A 24,535-nucleotide genomic window follows, 5' to 3' on the forward strand; every position below is an offset into this window, starting at 1 on the left:
GCTACAGCACATCTCATTAAAATTCGTAGGCAATCCCCTTTAAAAAGTTTTTACATGCAGCATGTTAAATTTTTTTTTAAGTGTGTTTATTGAATTATATATGTAAATATTTTCATTATTATTAGTATGATGAAACAGGAATTCTTAGATTTAAAAATATGTAAATTAATATTTAGAAACATACCTACATTTAGGGTTAAATCTCGAAATGCAAAATTTTGTTCGGACTTCTTATCAACTCCATACCCAATGAAGATACGAATAAATCACTCGAATATTCATCGAATACAATGCTCGACTTCGCAAACGGACCATGTTTTGGATAAAATATGCGTCTGCGGTCCGGTCACCGAATTGGTAATATTGTTAACAGGGAGTAAAATCACTACACAGGAAACCAAAACGAGAATTATGCATCATCTCGAGAATTTCTCAATAAGATGTGTTGTGTGGGGTCGACGCGGGCGCCGCCCCGCGGCGAACCGGTGGCGCCTCTATCGATTATACTGCCCTCTCTATCTTCTATAGAGGCGCGTCCTTGTCGAACACGCGCGGGTGGCTGCCGCCGCGCATCATTGCCGGCCGCGCGGCCACCTCACGCGGCCTGCGCAGACGCACAGCACACCGACACCGCGATCCCTTTCCTATAAGGATTTTCGTTTAAATACAGACCTCGCAGGCTATATCATTAATCTATTACGAGCGTCGTAAGGTGGGCTCGTGTATGTGCGGTAATTCTCGTTTTTTCATCGTCTCGAATAGAATTTGTTGTCGGCCCGCGGTGAAAGGTAACGATGGTATGAGAACGATATTCGGTTTTATGGCGGTTAATTAGCGTTGATCTTTTGCTCTGTCGGCGTCTCGTCGCCGCAGCGGCCTACCCATATACGTCATCAGTTTGCCTTTATTAGCTAGTAACTCTGGACAGAGTCGTAGATACCTCAACTAGATGTCATGTTAAGTCCTGAATTAGTCTGCAAAAAAGGCGTACGATGAAGCGATCTGATGAAGGGTCACGAATAATTTCGCATTATTTTGTTGCGTCGTGTCCATATTTAGAATATCTGAATTGGGGTCCGATTTTATGGGAGTTTCGGTCCGCCCTCCGGCGTCGTCGAGGCGTGCCGGCCGCGCAGGCGCCGCGCCTGGCCATTCATATTTTGTACAATTACTGGTCTCTAATTACAGCTCTCCAGCAGACCACGTCCTGTAGCGATCTGGCTGATTAAGTCTTCGACGTGTTATTTCATCTTGAGTAATTGTACGTTCCGTTCAGCGTAGAACAAGTAATATTTGTCAACTATTCACGTTGGAACGCTTTCGACAATGGGTGGCTGCAAACTAGGTGGTTTCAGAGAAAATTACGGAATTTATGGCAAGCCTGTGGTTTCACTGGTCTAGAGCGCTGTAAGTGGGTATTACGACGGGAGTGCGGCGGGCAATCTCCCATAAATACTGCTTACCGAGTTGTAAATTAAATTCTGATGTCGTAGCATTAAGTTAGAACGTCTCTAAGACTAAGGGGAGTGGAGCTGGCCCTGTTTTTCAATTTCTTGTGATGGAATGTCTCGGCGTACGGAACAGTGAATATCAGTAATTAAATTTAAATGTAATGTAAACGCCGTGCTCAATTTATATGAATAAGTCTATGCAATCTTTGATAGTTGATAGATAATCAATTACGATAATAAGACAGTCAGGAGTCACTAACTATAGAATAGAAGCAAATTTATTTTAAAATATTTCAGAAACGTAAGGAACTACAATATATCTACTTATATAAGTATACAAAAAATACAAATCACGAATTAAAATATTAATATAAAATATTCAAATAAAAATATTTTTTTCTTACAATTTTGATTTGTTTTCCGGCACAAAATTAATTTCGAATTCAATACTTGCAACACAAAGTCGAATACGGTGGAATATTGACATTAATTGAGGAAATGACGCGTGAAAATCCGTAAATAACTTTCACACACACACACACACATGAGATCCTGATTGTGTAATAATTGTCAATTATTTGAAATTCTCAACTCAACGATATTTTTGAATGGTGAATCTGAAATTATTTTATCTATCGTTTATCCAATAATTTACAAATTTTGCATTGCTTTTATATTCCCATTTTTATAATTTACATGGCACGTAAATAGTGGCATATGAAGTAACAATTGTAAAAATAAACAAAAATATTATATATAAATATTGTGCCAATTTAACTATTATTTAACGGATTTTTTTTTTCGTATTTTTCTGATAATCCTTGTGTTTTCCACATTTTTTTTAAATACAGTACAATGAACGGATCCAAAATAAAAACATCTCGATTTAAACGTTAAAATTCAGTTACATATTAAATAAGACAGCGACTTATAAATCTAATAAAACATAATAAAAAATATATATATTAATTATAGAAGACCAAGCATAAGTATAGTTACGTTCGATAACTAGATCTGACTATGAGGATGTTTTAGGACAGCTGTATTATATAAGATTTATATCGATCATTGATGATTTACATGTAATATCATGCAGCCCACTTCCCTCCCCCCAGCTACATAGATCAGTTTATTAGAAACAGAAACTGCAAATATGTGAGTCATAAACGTAACTCTATATAATATCTGTATAATTGTATTTTTTACGAACAAATTATTATTACTATATCTCTCATATACTCATAATATAATTATTTAATTCATAATATCAAGAGTCAGGACCTTAACTACAGCTAATTTAATGTTTTTCAATCCTCTTATGTGTTCACATTTGAAATAAAAAATCAATTTAAATTTACCAAGTGTCTACAAATCCCACAAGCTCTACATTTCTGACATATAACCATAAAACACGAGAATACTCAAACAAAACTTAATGACAGCAATACTAAAACGCTACGTGTACGATAAATCAAAAGGTTGCAAGTCTCGTCGAAACGTTAAAACTTGGGACCAAAGCGACCCGAGCGTTATTAAAGTAATTTAGCACTCTCTGAGTCTGGCTGCTCTGTCGACTCTGTTTGTTTTACAGGCGAGAACTTTGCTCAACCTATTATTATGGTCTCGTTATACTTTTTGCTGGTCAGGAGTGGACAACACTCGGTTCATCAACTACATTCTCTTTGAAATATTATACACTTTTGTTGCATAGAACTTTAAAATTTAGTATTTTCATTTTAAATGTTATTTGTATTTTCTTTTCCTATACTAATGTATTCTTTATTGCTTATAGTATGTTTTAATTTAATATATTTGCTAATATCTGCTTAATCTTGATTTTGGCATTTTTATGTTCTATATTTTAACAATGTTGCTATTACTTTTTACGAATGTGCTTCTAAGTGCTTATTTTATGAAGATTTATATAAGAATATAATACAAGCAACAATAGATTATTTTTTGAATAGGTTTTATTTAAATTTTAATTAAACTTGAACCAAATGTTGACGAACAATGTAACCAACATTAACTCATACCAAGCCGGAGGCGCGAGCGCAGAACTCGTAAAAACGTGTTATTATTATTAATAATCTCACTCATTCAACTAACTTGCATATTCAGTATCAATAAAATTTTCACAATTCTTATTAGAATGCTATAATAACAGTAATAAAAAATCATATAGTTAGTAATAGATAAAGACAGCACTTTGTCAGCTCCACATTCGAGAATAATCGCAAATACGAGTACAAGCTCAATATAAATGTTTCAGCCAATATCAGGCGTAACATTCCAGTATTCTTTACTAAAGTACGTTTTTCTCTCCTTCGTAGGAGCTCATCTATAGCCAAAGTCAACGGATGTTGTCAAAGTTGCTGTGGCCCAACCCAGCCCCTAGTGCACCCAGAGATCCCAACTCTGATCATTTGGTTAGTAGACTTTTATTTTTATTTTATTTTTTTTTTTAATCAAAAGGAAAGTGCACAAATTTACGATACGTTAAGACAAAAGCATTTAATTCATACAGCTCAAATTGATACAACCTATTTTAGATAGTCGTTTCTGTAATGTGAATTATTAATAACAAATAGGTAAATTAAAATGGACTTATTATTTAGTTAGATACTTGTTATAAAAAATCCTCCAATTTTCGCGACATAAAATGCAAAGGAACTTAATTCATACAGCCCAAATCGACAACAATCAAATATAGATAGCCAAATAATTCGATCTAACTGTATGAATTATTAATAACGAACAAGGAAATTAAAAATAATAGAAATGGTGTAACCGTCAAAACACGTCTTTTTCCGGCTACGCCCCTAACTAGCCTCGAGTCAAGAATTGTGGTACAACTTTTTCGATGACCAAAAAAATTGATGGTCCAAATCATAGCGGCAGATGTTAATGATTCTATTATTTATGATCGAGCCTCGTCTATTATACTTTTTTTTTTTTATTTTACTGCCTACCTACTGGATACGTCCGTAAACGAAAGGTTACTCAGCCGTATAATTTTCTTTGGAGGGTAACAATGTGGGTACAAACACTGTATTGTTGATATTTAAAAAAAAATGTGGAGGGTATTTTTGAAGTATTGTAAAATTGAAAAGTATAATCTTACGTTACATTTCAATATAATATCACATTCTTCAAGTATTTATTTATTTATTTATGTAAACATCTTTTATTTATATTTTTTACTATGCAATGGTCATATATTTTTGTAAAAAAAAATAAACAGATATTACTGGGCATACAACACAGATTAAGCACAGCTTTCAAGTATATATAGATACTACAATAGTATTTAAATACTTGTAACCTACTGTTACTTGTAATATATCGTTCTTGTTACCTATAAACAATAAAAAAAGGCTTAGAATTAGAAAATACGAACACATAGGTATCATCATGAAAATCTATACTCGCATAAAACAAAAAGATTTGCATTGTGCGAGGTCAATCTTGCAGTTTTCAATTAACAACGTATAAATATACAATTTTCAAAAATAGTAGTCAATATTACAATGTATATACATATATTACAAAAAAAAAACTTTAGTTTTTTTTACAGGTAAATTGTTATTGTTATAATTATTGTTAATTACATTCATGAACTCACAAAAAAAAGTGAAAAATGTTCCGTTGTAAAATTCAATAATTTTGATTTATTAATCAAAAATTAATTATTTTAACATACATATTAATGAAGCAAAGTCAAAAGTAATTAACATGACACGAATCGCTGGTTCCTTTGCTCTACCTAATATAAAAATTAAAAAGTTTCTAATTCGTAGTGTTGCAGTGGTGTTGCACTAATTAATTTCGGGAGTGTTAATCTTTTAATTGGGTAATAATTAATATTTTCTAATGCATATATTATTGTTTATGCTGAACAAATTTCGGTTAGTAGAGTAACCTAAAATTAATTTAAAATGAAGTGTTTAACAGACAAAATAATAAAATTATTCATTACTAAATTTTATCAGAAGACAAAGGAGCTTCTTTGTTTTGTTTTTAAAATTATTTTTTAATATTCACTTAGCTCGTATCTCTATATATTGAATTAATATATTTCTCTTTACAACTTGAAGTCTTTAGTTTGTGAGTTAAAAATCAACCTCTGATAAACAAAACCCTTAAACAGGACACGATATACAAATTCTTTATTTAGACTTTAACTATGTAGTTCATAGTTTTATTAGCAGACCGACTACATTATGCCATACCAGGACCACTGCTCATATCCAATGCTTACTAGTTCAAATCTCGTCCATTTAAAATTTTTTCAATGACAAAATTACTATTAAATTATCTTGGTATATTATCCATTTGCAATTAATAAATTTCCCAGTGTCTAAAGAAAAAAATAGTAGACAGAAATTATTTAAAAAGGCTTACAGGTTTCAGGTTAATATAACCATTAATTTCCCCAAGAAGCATGAGGTGTAAATATGATTTTTTTTTTAAACTTTCATACTGATTACATCACTTAGTCACAGGGTTTATTTATAAAATGATAATTAACTAAAGAACCAATGAATTCCATTTCCAGCACTCGTGTTTCTTTTTTTTTTCTGCTGTGAAGCAGTTGTGAAGCATATCGAAACACAGCAATACAAAATGTCTGTGTTTCGATTTGAGGCGTAGGATATGGCATTAAAATTACTAGGTACAGAGGTTAAACCCCTAAGTCCTTAAGAATGGTAACACATGGGGGCGACACAGTATACTCTGTGATGTCCAAGGGGCTGGCTGTTCATGTCTATAAGTGACTGTTACCACTTTCCATCAACTGGCCCGTCATTTCGTTTGCCATTCTGAGTTGCATAAAAAAATAATGAGAAAATGAAATTCGGAATTCAGCCTGTGACTTTAGCAATAAATTTATCCAAATATAGCCACTACGAAGCACTAACTACTAGTAAAGCCTTCTTAATGAAGCAAACATACACGTATTTTTCAATCACAGAATAACTCTAATACTTATCGACTCAAAAATATGCGCCTAATGATTCCCACCGTACGATCCGACATTATTAAATCTCAATTTCAAATCGGTCAAGGCACTAAACCTGATCAGCCTTAGGCGCCAACCATCAACGAAGGTGTCTGTTCCCTAATTATATGGAAGAAAAACACCTTACAAACTCAAATATTTGTTAACTGACACCATCAAACGAATTGACACCTAATTGCTTTACATGTAGGATCATTTTTCAAATGTGCGCCAATGAAGCTCGTTATAGATGATGTATTAGAAATGGACTTTTGGTGAATTGGCGTAAAAAAGAGCTTAATTGCAATATGATTAGGGGTTTGTTCTTGACAAAACTAACAGGCGTTTGTTGTTAATTAAGGTAATAAATAGTTATATTGTCGTTGGCAGCTGACGCTGTAGTCGGACTGATGGCGCGTCTGTTTGTTTAGCTAGTTCTATTTTGACATGTGTACCGGATAGATACAATTATAAAGGACAGCTCGTTTATGAGATAGATGTTGTTCGGAATCGTTTAAACAACTGCTTTGTTATTTATTTTATATCGTACATATACACAGTAGATGAGAACGAGTATTTTCTAATAATATCAGTATAACGTACATATATTACAGTACATATATACAGATTTTTTTTTAATGGATGATAATGGAATGGTTACCTCACCCGCGCTATCGGTATACACCGGCGGGGCACCAGTGAAGGATGATAGGTGAGGATGAAGCAGGTCAGTTAGCTCATCGTGACGAATTCAACAAGAATTGTTCACGATGGTTTCCAGGGGAACCACGTGGAGGTCGACCTAATAAGGCATATTGCTAGCAATGGGGCCGTCAAACTCCATTGCTAACAATTCCTTTCCCCCCTCTCATATATACAGATTGGTGTTCCATTCTATGCCGAGACCAAATATGTACTGTGTATTCATTCCATCTCTTCCTTAGCCGTGGGTGTTGTAAAAGGGAACTAAGAGAAATTAATGGTCGAGGGATGTCATCTTATAACATCACCAAATCCTAACTATAGTTGCCAATCCAACATGGGATGTGGGGGATATGGGGGAGGCTTATGTTCAGCAGTGGACAGTTAACGGCTGATTGTGATGATCAAGATGACAGTGCTTTTTATTTATTTGCCATATTTATAAAAGAGGAGAACTCGTTCTTTTGTGAATAATTCTATTATGTTACCTATGTGATATTTATTTTGATGATTCTATTTTTATGGCTGTTTTCTCATTGTATTTAAAAAAACATGAAAAGTCGAGGTTACCGTAAAAGGAAATTTATTCAAGTACAATTTATTTTTTTACTTTTTTTTACAAAGATTACGTTGTAATTTAGTAACTAAATTAGTCTGAAGATTTAGTTTACTATGTAACTAAATAATAATGTAACATGAACTAAAAAGTACAAGGAGTACATAACAACTAAGTAAGTATAATACCTACCTTTGAACGTAAGCTCATCAATCACTCAGTCAATCAATTACTCGTCTCCCTCCCCAACTCATATCGATGATAACCCATGGGATTTGCTGAATTTCACCCTACGCATTATGTTTTTTTATTCCCTTTTTTCGTGTTAAAAAAAAAAGTATTTACATAGATTTTGTATATTATTAATGGCATTAAAATGGTATGTATCTAGCCCATATAATTGAATTTTTAGCCAATTTTAAAAAAGAGATTCTTAATTCAAAAGAGGAATTCTATTCTATGCCGGTCTTTTTCTCCGTCCGTCCGAAATTCTATTATATGTAGGTCCCGGCATAGAATAAGCCACCCCTTCCTTTCCCGAGGGTGACGTAAGAGGCGACTAAGAGAAGGCGAGGGATAGGCAGCAGCGTCCCTCTTGAAACATCTCTAAAGCCTAACTGTAGTTGCTAAACCACCTGCCAAGCGTGGCAACTATTGACTAAACCCCTAAATAGAGAGGTTTATGTTCAGCAGTGGATAAAGGCTGATATGATGATGATGATGATGAAAGAGGCTTGTAATGCTACATTGTCAGCGAGCAACAGGTTTTTTTTTGTATTTAAAAAAACCTAATGAAGACGGGTGGTTTGCTAATATATGTAATTTGTAATTATTTGTAATTAAAATTGTATATTTTTTTTTTTAAGTTTAATTCGCCTGCATTTTTATCGTTGTAGGCAACATAGCCATCGTCGTACTTACATATTATATTTACGTGTAGTATAAGTATGATACTGCAATTATATGTTTTTAGGGTTCTGTACTAGATGGTACAAAGGAACCCTTATGGTGTAAATTTGTTTAGTTATACAATGCATTATTATTTACTATAATGTACACATTTCCAACATTATTATTAATTCAGAAACTCGTTTATTAAATGATCAGATTATTTAGAGTATTAAACTAATCACAATATGTTTTTTCAAATTAACTATCATAGACGAAGCCAAAGACACGGCTAATAAAAAAAATAACAATATCCAATTCTTGATAGTGAAGTTCCCTCGTATGATAATTACGTATTGAGTCAGCGGCGCCCGCGCTAGCACATAGTTACGCGTCAACGCCGGCAGGTGGCGTTGATCCATTGATCATATAATTTTATGGAGGTAGTTTTTATAACCTGTATAAATAATGTGTTTCACAAAGTTCTTTTATTGTAAGGCACTTTGCTTTTGTTTTATCTGTGGTAGGTATAGTTTAGGTGGTTAATTGTAATGATTAAAATCTTTTATTGTTTTTAACGAGAAACTTGTTTGGTTCGGTGATCCGTATATTATCTGGTTTCTGTGAGTATTCATTGATATTTTTAATGTTTACTTTAAACTCAGATAATTAATTCATTTTATTTAGATAGATTTATAAAACGAGAGTAGAATTGAATTCTTATAACTTACATTTACAAAACTATATATAAAAAAGCCGGGACTCATAACTTAAAAATGGCCCTGTAAAAAAAATTATTTTATGATTTTCTTCAATTCAACATTTCCTTAAAATTTAATTAAGAGTTAACTTTTGTTGCTATGAGCATAGATTAAATAATCGTTATATTATTTCGCTGCAAGTACTATCACAATATAATAACAAAGAGATGTGACGAAATCATAATTTTTCAGTTTTTCGTCTAACCCTTAAAAGTCTTCAAATGCATTCAAATTCTGCATAGACGGAGTCACAGGAAATTTTAAAATCAAGCAAATAAATAAATACCATGGTACATAATAGTACACAAAGAATAAATACAATTACACGCTGCCATCTATTCACAAATTAATCGGCGCTTGTACTATGAATTAATGCCTGCTTTCAACGTATGGTCTTAATAATCCGCGCGCACATCCTTCTTCATATAACTCTTTACATGCATCAGATTTAAAATGTGGAACAGGCGCGCATTTATGAACGACAGTGGCGCCACCTACAGCAATTATAAATCACATTAAAACTATTAAAAACCATTAGAATAGATCTCTCTCAGCATGTCGAATCGTTTCAACGAGGGTTTACTATACACTGGCTAGAATAAAGCTCCGTCGATTTTATACTTGAGCTATGATGTTAAGAGCGGCCGAGATAAAAGGTTTTTATAGTTTTATACCTTCATTCGACTGTTTTAGTATTTATAATGCGGCTTGTTTGCGTATATATGCGTATCTCTGGTAATGAAGTTGATAAGTGTGCTCCGGTATTTTATATTTTATACTTTAAGGCGGTGCTTTTAAGGGCGCGTGAGAGCCTTTGTGTGGAAAATAGAAGCTCACATTAGTATTTAGATAAAATGTACAGATTAATATCACTTATATATCTTGCTGGCCTTTAGCGGCTTTAATTGAAAGTGTAATTTTTTAAATACTTGTCATAAAATGTAATGATTATTTGATATTTTTTTTTTTTAATATTCTGTTCGAGTATAAAAAAATCATATGGATTCGATCTTAAGAGTTTATATAATCTTATATGCGTAATTGATATACCATATCACGGGGATGAATTGATACGTAATAAATTATTTTTTTATTCATTCCATATTAAACTAGAACATCTTGTATTTTCTATTTCTAGCAGAGTATAGGTAGCATTTGATACCTGTGGTGAAGTTATATATAGGCAAGGGTTACGACATTTCATCAGGTAGCTCGTTTGACGTTTGTCAACATTTTTTTTAATGTGTGAAAATGGCATGGTAACCCTGTCTGCGCTATCGGTATACAATAGCAGGGTACCAGTAAGAGGTGATAAGTGAGGATGAAAAGGCAGGTCAATTAGACTATCATGAAGAATTCAACGATAAATTAGTCATGATAATTTCCAAAGGGGACCGTGTGGTAGTCGACCTGATCGGGTGCATTGATAGGAACGGGGACTAACCTCCTCATTCCCCCCTTCCCCCTGTCAATAATTTAGAAAATTTCTTCATCATTACAATCTTCTTGATCATCAATCTTATGCAACGTAGTATCAATTTAGATTGAATTTTGGAATAATTCATTAAAATACTTAACCAACTTGATCTGAGATTGGAAAAGATGTAAAAAGAAATGTAATTATTCTGTCAGGAATTCTTACAGATATTTGCTTAACGACTAGACTAAATAACGATTTAGGCAAACATAAGCATATAATGTTCTATGCAATTCTCAAGCTTCCAAACTAAATCACAAAAAGTTTAACATTAACTCAAAACTATCACAGCGGCGCTGATCAGGTAGGATTTTTTAAATGGCTAAAAATGGAATGATAACCCCGCCTGCGCTATCGGAATACGCTGATAGGCAGCAGTAAGAGATTATAGGATGACCCACCATGACGAATTCCACAATAATTAACGGCACGATGGTTTAAGGAGAACTGCGTGGAGATATACCTAATTAGAAGGTATATTGCTAGCAATGGGGCTACTAAACTTCATTACTAACCCCTTCCCTCTTCCCATCCACTAAAGGGATTATCAAGGAAACCATTAAAAAAATATCGGACAATAAATAAAAAAAAAGTATCTACTATAGGTGATCTTTTCTTACCGACTATTTAATCCCTTCATGAACAGATTCTGTACTGGTCCAATTACTTACATAATCGACACCTATCGGATTACATAGAAGTGCTCCAAAATCTTACCTACCTAACGGGCACACACTGTTTGATTGCCGTCTGTTTTCCTAACATATCACTCGCTTCTTTCCGTTTCCTGTTGCCTCTGACTTTCTAAATGTATACCCATATTATCAATCATACCATAGACTTATATGGTATTGGTTTTAAGGTGGCTGAGACCATTTTGTATAAGCTTTTGTCACAGCTTCATTCAATTCATTTTACAAATTAAATCGACTATTAGTACCTATCTCTTTATTAATACTATAGCATATATCTAGTTCTCTAAAGATATAATAACTTCCTCTGTATAACTTATTTTAAATGAATTTAAGCTTTTCTTTTTTAAATATTATTTGTCTTGAATAGTTTAAGCCACTTTCAAAAGAGTTTCAGTTCGTCTTGAAAATTTTATCACGTTATACAATTATGTCACCAATTATGTCACCAATTCTGACACAATTTTTACAGTATTTTTGCAATCAATAGGGATTGCTCCCATATTGGTCTCATTAATTTTGTGACCATCGAAGCTGTTGAATTTCTTTTTTTATATTTTTCTTTAATAAAAGATTGCCTAATTAAGAAAAGATTGATAGATTACCCAATTTGTGACCTACTTTCGTTTGGACATTAGCAATTAAAACAAGTTCCTTTTCACAGGCCAGATAAATGCGTAAGTCCTAATTAACAAAGCACGTAGAGCATTCCTGGGCTTTGCCCATAGACGACACACAATGATCGAGTTAGAATGCAGACAGTGTGGCAATACGTGACGATGTTTATGTAAGTACAAGTGCAACTAGTTTGCAACTTGCAACTGTCTAGTGAGACCGCCACTGCTTTGTCGTTTAGTACAACTCAATCGCCCATAATTCGAATTTGGACTTCGATATTATTGTAAAGTTTATCGAGCGTTTCTATGGTTGTACAATTGTAGTGGGAAGTGAGCTGCAAATGAAAAAAAAATCTTTTTTACTTTTTTTTCCACTTTCATATTGTTATAATTTTTATTGCTTACGTATTGGCAACTTTTATAGCCTTATACTTTAATTTTTTTTCTTATACTTCTTTATATTTTAAATATTATTCTTATTGACTGACTATATATAAGACAATTTTTTTTAATAATTTATTTTTTTACAAATTACTTTTTTACAATTAACAACTAGATACTATTTGTAAATTATAGGACGCATTAAAATAGGGACAAAATGTTATATATTACTTCATAGCGCCTAATAGTTTAACCAATCTATTAAATTAGGTATGTACGCTATATGGGATTGGGAAGGATATAAACGATTTTTTTATACATATCCTGGATATTTTCATTTACCGGGTCATCAAACAGATGAAGTCGCGAGTAAAAGCTAAGAAATTACCATTTCTCTTACAATTTTTTTTAATAAAGATTTACTTTACCTTATTTATTTCGTATCTGGATGAATTACAGATTAAACTGGTGAGACCAGCAATGGACATGTAAATTGATAAAAAAACATCATTTTATTTAATTCTAATTTGAACCAGACAACCAGTTTTAATTAAAACCAAAATTGTTCTAATGTAAGTCATAACTTGTGTACACGACAGTACGCAGCGAGCGGCACCTGTGTCGGCGTACATGAAAGCTCAGGCGCTGCCGGCAAATATTTATTTTAATTTAGTGCCCGCCCGATCGCTCGTTAATCGCTAATGGATTCGCTCCCGTACTCGCGCGCAACCATGATTGTTACTAAGTTTTGCAAATGATTCTTTTCTCATTTGTGTTTCGTTTATGATCACGTGTCATTTGTCATAATACGATATTGCGGACGTGATTATACGGTATATTTTTTAATGGTTGAAAATGTAATGGTAACCCCGCCTCCGCTATCCAGTAAGAGATAATAGATGGAGATGAATGCAGGTCAGTTGGCCCATCATAATCAATTCGACATGTATTAACCGCAATGGTTTCCAGGGATAACCACGTGGAGGTCGACCTGATAGGGTAAATTGCTATTTGTGGGGTTATTAGACCATATTACTAACAATTGATATGTGGGGGGAAGGGATTGCTAGTTATGGAGACTGAGAATCCCATTGCTAGCAATGTACCCAACCAGGTCGATCTCCTCGTGGTACCCCCTGAAAACTATCATGGTTAATTCCTGATGAATTCATCATGATGGGCTAACTGGTCAGTTTTCATTCTCATCTATCACCCTTCACTGGTGCTCCGCCAGCGTATCCCGTTAGCGCAGGCGGGATTACCATATCATTTCCACCCATCAAAAAAAAAAACAATTGATATGTGTAAATACGGAAATATTTTTTATAAAAACAAATAGGTATGTATAAAATAGAAAATCACTTACAAACAAACACTCAGAACTATAATAATAATTATACAATATACCAATATTGTGCGGTGTACGAACCCACACCAAAACTTGAAGCGGTACTCTAAATCGATCACTTTAAAAACCATATTTATAAATGACAGTGTAATATGTTCCTTACTCATAATTTTTTCATGCCGACCAACTTACGTGTATGTGTTTCATTCTATCATGCACTTAAGTGCTGATTGCCAAATTCATTGATCACTTATTCAATCTCATTGGCTAATCAGTCAGTGTTGCCAGTCATTGCTAAATAAAAATAAATCTAGAATGCGGGCGGTCCATAATCGGTTGGCTACACTTTGACCGGTTTGTTTAGAAGGTTAGGCTCTGTGTCGGTACTTAAATCATTAATTGTCTACCAATTAAATCTTAAGTACGTAATTCATCATAATTTTTTGCAAAATGAAATTTCATTTCGATTTGCTTTTTACGACGATTTTTTCGCCGTCCGGACCACCAATGTCTGCCATTAATTTTATTATAGGTATGATAACAATCTACCTTTTTAAGCAACTTAAAAAGGAAGAGATGGTGCGTATTTTTTGTGTGTATATTACATTATATGCTCTCTAACATTCTTATTGCAATTGAGAAAATTATATTGTCCCATATTAAATATTGCCACAAAAGACTTTTTTTCTGAACTATTAAGATTTAATTATATTCTTTTAACTATATAATGACAAGTATTTATTACATTAAACATATATACGCAGATTTATTTTTTATTCATATTTTCCTAATAATGAAAAAAAAAAAAATTAACGCACCCCTACACAATATAGGTGTCAAAAATAGTGCATCCACTCGCCCCTAATAGTCAGCGGCGCTGCTATCGTTTGCCCCAATATTTGCCCTCGCTTTTTGTAGAAAAAAGGGCATTAGTGAACCCTTTTGTTGACACACAGTTAAGACGGTTTGCGTGTCAACATTTCAAGTAAATATTGATGCATCGGCGGCTCCTCTGAACATAATCTGCTAAGGCAAACTTTTCGACGGTGTTTTATTCTTTTACACTTAACCGCGGTTAAGTGAGGTAGGTTAGTGGATCGACTTCCCTGAGAAGCTGCTTTAGCGACACATTTCATATTTATTTATCGGTTATCCATACATTATTCGGTTTATTCTTCCTGCACTTACCTGTAATTGTGTGACAGTAAGTACTTCAATGTATAAAATATATGTGGCGAATTTTTGTAAAGATATTTGTACGTTTAATTTAGATAATAAATTTTTCAATCAAAATTTGTTACTACTAGACTAGTCGAATTTATATGGAATTTGATACATCAGTCTCTGGTATATCAAGAATTAACATTAGCTTGTTTAACATACGTTACTTTTTTTATTTTGATCCAAGATTTAGGTACAGCTATATAATCAATGACTATAAAACAATATTACATAAACATACTGCTATCTACTATATAATCTTTGTGTTTTTGGACTAAACATTTTTCTTCATTTTTCAAGATTTTTTAAATGTTACTTATTTCAAATAAAAGAAAATACTTTATATTACTTCTATGTAATGAACATTTACTAGCAATTAAATCAATAGGTACTGCAGAAAGCACCCATGGCTTTGCCGAAATCCTGTCGTTGCTTCAGCGAATTCCGAACATCGCAATAAAAAAGTTCTATAGAATCAAATCACGTTTCGATGCCGTTCTGCGAATTAAAATTACAAAAAGCGAGACAGGGACGCCGGTGAAATTGTATACGAGAAAGCGAGTAGAAGAATATGCAACATCGCTGCATCCACGCCCCTATCGGAATAAAATTCAAAATAAGATTTCAAAGGAAGTAAAAGGAAAAACAAATAGTCGGCTTGGGTTTCTCTAGTTCGTTGGAGCGGGACAGTTGTATATGTGAGGGCTCCGTCGTATTGGTTAGTTAGTTGATATGAGTTATGGCGCGTATGTTTACCGCGCGAATTAGCCATTTGGCGCGAACGTACGGATGGGGAGACGCCCGTCGGGGCCGATGCGTTCGGAATATGCAATCGGATGCATCGAATCAAAATCAAAAATTGCAACTTTCATCTATTGTCACATCACTAAAGTATATATTTTATTATTTAAATAAACTATTTAAAATATTAAATGCCTACATAGTTACTAAGTAGCATCAATGGGTATGCCATTTGAAACACTAACTGAGCTTTATATTTCAATACGTGAATTGTAATTATATAAAACAAACAAGTACAAAGTAATAAAATCAAATCATATTTTAATACACAACTACTTGGTTAAATAATACATACATGTTATTTTATAATTTTTTTTTTTATGTTATAATTTATTCTAAAGAACTCAAAAAGAAATTGTGAAATACTTGTCTGTCTACGATACTTGATTAAACTAAATCGTTTATCGCTATCATAAGGATCTTACTCATTCTGTTCATATCGCAATTACAAACACTAAAATTTGTACCTATACTACAGAGTGCAAAACGCCATCTAGCGGTGAATAGCTTGTACCAATTGTTTGCTGAAAACTGTAACCAATCGCTAATATCAATTTAAATATCAAATTCCAATGTGCACTTTTTATTGTCTTTTTTCTTACAATAATCTTAAAGTATTTCGTGTAGCATTGATATTCTTAAAATAGACATGACAGCTATCTGAATCATACCTCAACAGTATTAAAATATAGATAACATTTATATGAGTAAAGCCTTACATCACTGTTAATTAAGGAACTATTAATAAGACTATCATAATAAATTTCTTTATGATCTGTGACCGTATCGAAATGATTGAAACGCCCGCCGACTCGTGGCGCCATCTCTTGCTTGTTATAGTAAACTGCATTAGTGATTTCCACTGTATATCGATGATAAAATTTGTTTTCACATTTTATTGTTATATATTTCGCATACCTCAAATGCATTACAGGGAGTCAATGAATGCAGGTAGCTCAGGACCGTTCCTTATAGCACTCTGTGAGGGCTATGTTAAGCAGTGGAGAAATAATGGGTGAGATGATTATGTACCTTAAGTGGACATGAATACATCTAAAATACGTTCCTCATTAGGTTACCGAAAAATTTTAGTTCCCATCTTAGATCCTTCTAGAACATTCATAATATTTATATTCAAATGTTTATATTATTTATATAATATCCTAATAGTCTGGTTGTTAGTACTTTGTTTATATAATAGTGGTATCTATACTATTTAGCTATATACCTAACTACAGACATCTTTCAGTAGCGCTCACTTATTTTGACAGATTAACTCTAATTACCTACTACACTATTCCATATACGAAATACCATGTGACACAAAACGAAATTCAACTTAATATTGGTAAAGTAAGGGTTCAATGTTAAACGTTAACAAAAAAATATACCACTTCATCTATTCCAAGCTTTATGATCTAAATTGAATGTTATGTCTAAATCCATAGGGACGTAATTTTTATGCTGTCCCCGTACCACGACAGCGGGTCAATTATTTTTTAATCGACATGGGAATCATCGATACGGCGCCGCGGACCACCGCGCCACTCGATTTACATATTAATTTGTTGTCCAACCGTAAAATAAAGAAATTGGACGGACGAATGAAGTCCGTAATTAAAGCCGACGCTCACGATACAACTATAATTTTAATGTTATGGCTTTACAAAAATGCCTTGGCCTTGTCTTAGACCGCTTCGTTAGCTTATCTAAAAAAAAAATGTACTTTATGTCGTCATTTGGAACGTTCCTGATGACGCGTCGGAGTCAAAATAGGATTAATTGGAATTGTTTTTAGAGATGACTTACTTTTTGTCAGATGTAAATAAATATCTATTATTTTAATTTTTATTATTTTTTTTTATTTTTAGCAATTTATTAAGTAATTTATCAGCTCTAGTCGCCACTTCGTTTGCGTGAAAGGGATAATTTGATTAATAGGAACTAAAAGTAGCCGTTGTCCTTACAAATACTACGAGTGTTAAATAACTCACATTTATAACTACTAAGTTAGGAGGCGGCTAAAAATTACATGGGATTTGTTTTTTATTTGAACCTCCTCCTCCCCCTTGGTGACATTTGGTGTGAAATGGTACTAAGTGTGGAGAGAGAGAGAGTACTACTTTTTACGTGAAGTTTAAAATTATTGATTTATTCGATTATGGCATATAAGCAAATTTCGATAATATTTTACTTAATTTTACTAAATAACTTTATCTGTATTAATATAAATTATAAAGAGGAAAGATTTTATTATTTGTTCATTTCTAATGGATAAAAATAAAACTACTCAACCGATTTTCAGTATTTTTTTTTACTTAGAATGCTACATTATTGGCGAGTATCATAGGCTATATATTATTCTCGAAAATTTTATCTACTCATGCGAAACTGGACTAAATTACTAATATTGTATATTCTAAATATAAGATATTAGTTATCTAGTTCGGAAAGTAAAGCACATATCTATTTTCCCATTTTTGTTTGTAAAAAATCTTTATTATCAAGTGTTTCATTATTGGTATATCATCATGTCATCATGTCAGCCTTTAACTGTCCACTGCTGAACATAAGACTCCCCTTGGGGGTTTTGCCAGTAGTTGCCACGCTTGGCAGGCAGATAAGCAATTGCAGTTAGGCTTTATAGATGTTTTAAGAGGGAGAGAGCTGCTGCCCATCTCTCTTTCTCCTACAACACCCATGGAAATGTAGGGACGATCTATTCTATACCGGGACCACACATATCAGTAATTTATTTAATTTTGACCGTCCTTGTGAGAATTACTTAAAATTAAATCATAAACGTATAACATGTAATGATTTTCTAAATGCTTACTTATATATTAAATGCTGTAGGTACCAAACGGAAGCTGTAATAATCAAATGATTTAAGCGAATTACAAACAATTTGTAGTAATCAAACGTTCGTGAGGGGTCAGCAATTAGTCAATAAAAACATTTACTTTCATGCATTCAATGACCGTGAGTGGCTCACGAAACAATAATATCTTTATAGAATAGCAATACTAATAAACAACAGAAGCGCTAGTACGTACGGTTTAACTCAAATATTTATCATTTCAGCCGTTACCTGTCCACTGTTGAACATAGGCTTTACCGATAAAACGAGATTTGCCAGTAGTTGCCACACTCAGCAAGAGGATTGGCAACCGTAGTTAGATTTTAGTTGGTTGGATGTATTAAAAGAGACGCCACTGCCCACCCTGGACGATTTAGTTTCCTTAATCACCTCTTACAACACGCACGGAAATTAGAGGGGTGACCCATGCTATGCTGGGACCACGTGGAAGGTCCATTGCACCAATATTGCAGTGATTGTTGAAGAATTTTCAGTTAGTGTAGTACAAGAGACGGTCTTATTGCTAAGCAATCTGTTCTCTATTAAATTTCTTTAAAAAAAATTTTTTTTTTCTTTTAAATTACTACGTAAACTGTAAAATACGAGTAGTATCTGGACATAGTAGAACATGGTCAAACCACGAAACAATATGAATATTGATAATCTCGGACGTATGCAGCGGGCGATATCAACTGCGAATACTAAATGAATATTTTGCATACAAACACATTTTTGCAATACCCTCCTGCTTGTACCTGTATAACGATGCAACTAAATATGAATACGTACTCGTATATGATATTGTGATTATAGCCTTGTTAACTTTTACCCGTGACTTCGTTCGCGCGACCGGCATATGTTTATTGACCGGGATACTCACTTACACATTTATTATTTATTAGTAAGTACAAATTTTTCCAAGCCAAAGACCAATCCGCCTGGCAAGCTGACTCGTTAACTCGTTTATTTTTATCAGTGTTCTATATATTTATCACGCAAAATTTTATGAAAAAGATGACCCGTTTTTCTCGAAGCATTTCTATGGAGATACTCTATCTATATAATCTAAGTCTATAATGTTAGTAAGGATTCATGTGACAACTATTAACAATATTTTTTTTTACATCGAATCCGAACAGTACATTTGAAACACAAATTGCTATCAAAGCATAAAAAGAATGTCAAGCGACGCAGTAAGACCGTGCAAGTCCGGGGAGACAGCTCAAATTAAATGGATAATGTCCGTCATTTAACCCACCGTTGGGTCACACTAGCCTGTCATTACGCAACGAAAAACGCCCGAATTGTCCATCCCACTCGAAGAGTAATATTTTAACGCTTAATGCGAGGGTGCGTCCGTGACAGGGTGTCCATCTATATCTGTAAATGTTCAGGATATTTTGTAGGTTTTATTTTAAACTCATTCTGAATAATGTCGTATCGTCGTGGTATATGAGTTGGCCTTCTGTCAATTTATAAATCCTTCCGTAGGAGTACTGTCATCTGCACTCATGACGTTTGCGTCCAGTAAACCTGTAAATGCCATCTGTTGCGAACAGTGTTAAAAGTAGTCGAAAAAAATATTTAAAAAGATTTATTTATTTCGATGAATAGTTTAGATTTATTGTTTTTTTTTTTATAGAAACCATTAAGAGTGTTTATAACGTTTGCTTACCGCAGTATAGCGACGTCGCAATTATGTCATTTAAAAAAAAATTAAACATTTTTCAATGTTTCTAATTAATTATTTAAAAAGTACTCTACTAGCGAACTAATTCCTCAATCTTAGAATACATATAAATTTACCACTAAAGACTTTATTACGCTTTATATTTTGCTGCGAAATTTTTCAAAAATGTTTTTCAGTTAAAATATAAATTTTCAGTAGGTATAAGAATATTATTGCATTAATGGTTTTTTGATTCGTTAGCAGAGAACTTTTTAAATAATCATTTACATCGAAAAATGTTCAGTGATTTTAGAAATTTGACAGTAAATCGCGACGTTGTTACATAACCCGATATGAACCAATTTAGTTCATACAGTTTAAAACCCTACACACATCTCAAAATTTGTAAGGATAATATAAATTTAAACGAAACTATTAGCCATAACTAGTTTCGTTTACTTGTTACTGCTAACCTTTAACTACTAATAGTATATTTATTTATAACAATCAATCTGTTTATTTATTATATATGACTAAAATATTACAAAGAGCGAATTAATTTTTTTCTTAAATGAAAAAAAATACATATAGTGAGTACATGAAATTATTAAATTTTCACGTTAAAGAATTCACGTCTAGGTGTTATCTATGACACTTCTTCTATGATAACGCCTAGACGATAGATATATATGTATATATTGCTTTAATGATGATAAAATTAAATGAATGAATAAAAATATTCCCGGGTTTGACTAAACCATCGTATCAAACTTAGTTGATTCATGGTTGCGCCTCACACTAAATTAATTAGTCATATTATTCTAAAGTCATTAATTAATTACCAAGAAGCACACATTTTAGATAGCATTCTTTAATCGAAAGGAATCTAAGTAAAAAAATTCGTCTATCGGACAGACATTCCTGAATCTGTTTAACATAATATTAATGTTTATTTCTTGTTATACATATTGGACATCAAAGTTTTCATTCATGCATTCCATTTTAAGTATTTAATTTTTACAACAACAAAACGTGCTTTCTTTTTCCTGATTGATTACAGAAAAAACTTAACCTAATTTAAGTGTTTTTATTTTTTTTTTTTATTTAACAAAACTTATAATTATACGTCAATACATACATTCTATACCAATCAGAACCCCTATACAAGTACGAAACAACAGATATACTCGTGTAAATAGTAGGCTAATATCCTCCTTTTATGGAAAGTGGCCTTTGCCCAGCAGTGGGAAATTAATATCTTAACATTGATATCTATATTCTTTCAATTACTTCTATTTATTCAATTTTAAACTCGAAAAATGTTTATAATGGGAACAAACCGTAAATATCCGGACGGGTGGTAACCCTATTAATTGAAACAAAAAGGATTTTATCGGCTATTTTTCGGTCCAAATGACAATTTACTTGATGGCCCGAAGATTAGATCCTTCACCTACTGGAGTTAACTGAGTGGAATTACACAAGGAAGAGACAATTTGTTATATAGCTCCTAGTAGGTAAGTAAGTAGGTTGTGGCAATGTTTTTGTTCGACTCTTGTTATAGCATGGACTTGAATTAAATACATAGAATCTATCTAGCCTTTCGACTCTTATGAGTAAAGTCGTAATCATAATAATTAATTTGTTTTATTATTAATTATTACCAAAACTCGATTTTATATGATTCTAGAGATTTAATGACTTTTGGAAAATAATATAATATGTAGACTATATTAATAGCCTGTATTACTTGCTGATAATATAGCTTTATATACATAAAAGAGTTTTTAAAATCAGTTGAGTAATTTTTGAGTTTATTCATTACAAACAAACAACCAAATCTTTCCTTTTTTATAATTTTAGTATAGACAAGCCTTGCCTGCGGCTACGCTCGCGTAGAACATACTCGTAACTTATTGACTAAGACGAAATGTAGACTTCTACACGTGATTTAACAATAAAGAACTTATCAGAAAATTATTCTCCATCTATTGATGGAATTGATTGAAGGTGTCCAAAGACCATCTATCATCATAAATAAATTAATAATTGGACTTCCTCGTATTCTCCGTTTTGAAGTTCCAATTATAAATGGTAATTTGTTGTTTACGTACTGGCAGCTTTTATAATCATATATTTGGAAACATCACTTCTCATTACTGGAGAATTCTGCGGGCAGTCACCGTACATCGTATTGACTTCTGTAGGATCGCTACTGGGAACTTCTCTATTGTCTTTACATTCTTCGCGCTCAAATTCCATAAATAATATTATAGTATTTAAAATTGTATACCTAAATGCCATTTTATTTTATACAACTTAGAATAGCAAACAAGCTAACGGCCCACCTGATGTTAAGTGGTAACCGTCGCCTATAGACATGAGCAGTACCATGGACATAACAGAGTATACTGTTTCGCCCATGATACCCCCCATGCATTGCCATTCCTGAGGACTCAGGTGTTATTCCTCTGTACCCTGTAAATTCACGCCATATCCCATCCTTCAAACCGAAACATAGCCATGCAAACACGACTGATTCACAGTAGAAACACGAATGGAACAGACTATATGACGACAGAACGCTCAAAGCCAAATTAAAACAATTCAGTTCTCTAGAAAATTATTGTAACATTTCTATTATTTCATACAATTAGCATTGCAATTCCGTAATGATTTCCAATAACAAGCACCTTGGTGTAAGGTCCCGATCAGCTATGCATCATTCAATATGTAATAGTGGGGCTAATGACACGGTGTCTGCCCTCACCCGTCGACGCCCGTAGTCATGAACCGCAATTTTTATTATTAACCAGGTTAAATTGTCTTGAGTTTTATTAGACACGCCTTAATTGATACATTTGCGCATTATTATTTTATAATATCCGATATTATTTGTTGGAAACTACATTTTGTTATGACAAGATGCCTACCCAACGTGGATTGAAAAAAAAATGTGTACTCGTAACTATTACGAAATAATTTACGAAGCAATTAAAATTATAAGATTGTTTCCTACATTAAATCTTGATAAAACCTACACGATAACTATTATTTTCGATTGAAAAGAACAATCATCAAATTTGGTTTTGAAATAGCCAAGATATCGCATAGATATCTATACAAACAAAAATAAAAAAATTAAGCCGTGTTGTTTTAGAAATTAAAGAAAAAAAAATTGAGAAAACAAAGTCATAAAAATTCGACTGTTAATATTAAAATGTATGAATATTTTTAACGTTTCCACTTGCATTTCAACAAACCTACTTTTTTACTGATGAATTATTTAATATTTTCATCAATTGAAATAAAAAAAAATCTATTTTGATGATTATTATTGAAGTTCTCGTACCAGAAATTTTAATCGATATTTTTTAGGAAAAACCTTAAAGTTATCATTGCCAAAACCTTCGACAAACCGCTGTAGTTAACGCACCTTCACCATCATCATCATCTATGTGAAAAAATAGATACATATAAACTTTTCTGTGAAAAAAATGATAAAATTAAATATACATACATTCCATAGTTCTGCTTTATTATATATAATTGCTCTCTACTGCAGAATATTGCAATGTTCATAATATTGTCAAAGGCATCGGAGTGCATTTCAAAATTACATCTAATTTGGTTTACGGAATGATTGCTAGCTTCGGTCACAAGTTATTAAGTGGAAGGTTTTGCCCCAGTAATGAGCAGATGTTTATCAAATATTCAACATACTGTATCTGGGATTCCATCCATGTGACTTGTTTGGAACGTACTCATTTTCTAACATTGTTACCGTCTATGTTAGAATATTTATCACAGACTGGATTTAAACATAATTTGTATTTTTTTTTTACCTATTAGCATTTTCGTAGACACAGTATGTTTATTTATGCAACTTAGAATCGCATACAAGCTGACTGCACATTTGACGGAAAGCATCATCTATCAAAATATCTTTATGAATTATCTACATATTTTCATGATTATTTCTTAACAGACTTCAAAGACCTTCGCTTATAATGGAGCCTAAAAAATTTTGACACCAGACGACGGCATCAAGTTTTATTTTAAATTAATAAAAATACTTTTTTTTTTTTAGTAATATTGTCCATTTACCT

The 24,535-nt window shown here is 32.8% G+C and overlaps 1 protein-coding gene across 1 annotated transcript in view; it reads left to right on the forward strand.

Annotated features, from left to right (window-relative positions):
• The window catches only part of LOC113515192 (T-box transcription factor TBX3), a 142,368-nt gene that overhangs the window by 100,066 nt on the left and 17,767 nt on the right, over nt 1-24,535 (forward strand). The window contains exon 5 of the mRNA XM_052895847.1: nt 3,785-3,880. Within this exon, the coding sequence (XP_052751807.1) occupies nt 3,785-3,880 (96 nt within the window). The remainder of the gene's footprint in view (nt 1-3,784; nt 3,881-24,535) is intronic.

The sequence above is a fragment of the Galleria mellonella genome, unplaced genomic scaffold (genome assembly GCF_026898425.1).
Source record: "Galleria mellonella isolate WM207_F2 unplaced genomic scaffold, CSIRO_AGI_GalMel_v1 utg312, whole genome shotgun sequence".
Classification (NCBI taxonomy): domain Eukaryota; kingdom Metazoa; phylum Arthropoda; class Insecta; order Lepidoptera; family Pyralidae; genus Galleria; species Galleria mellonella.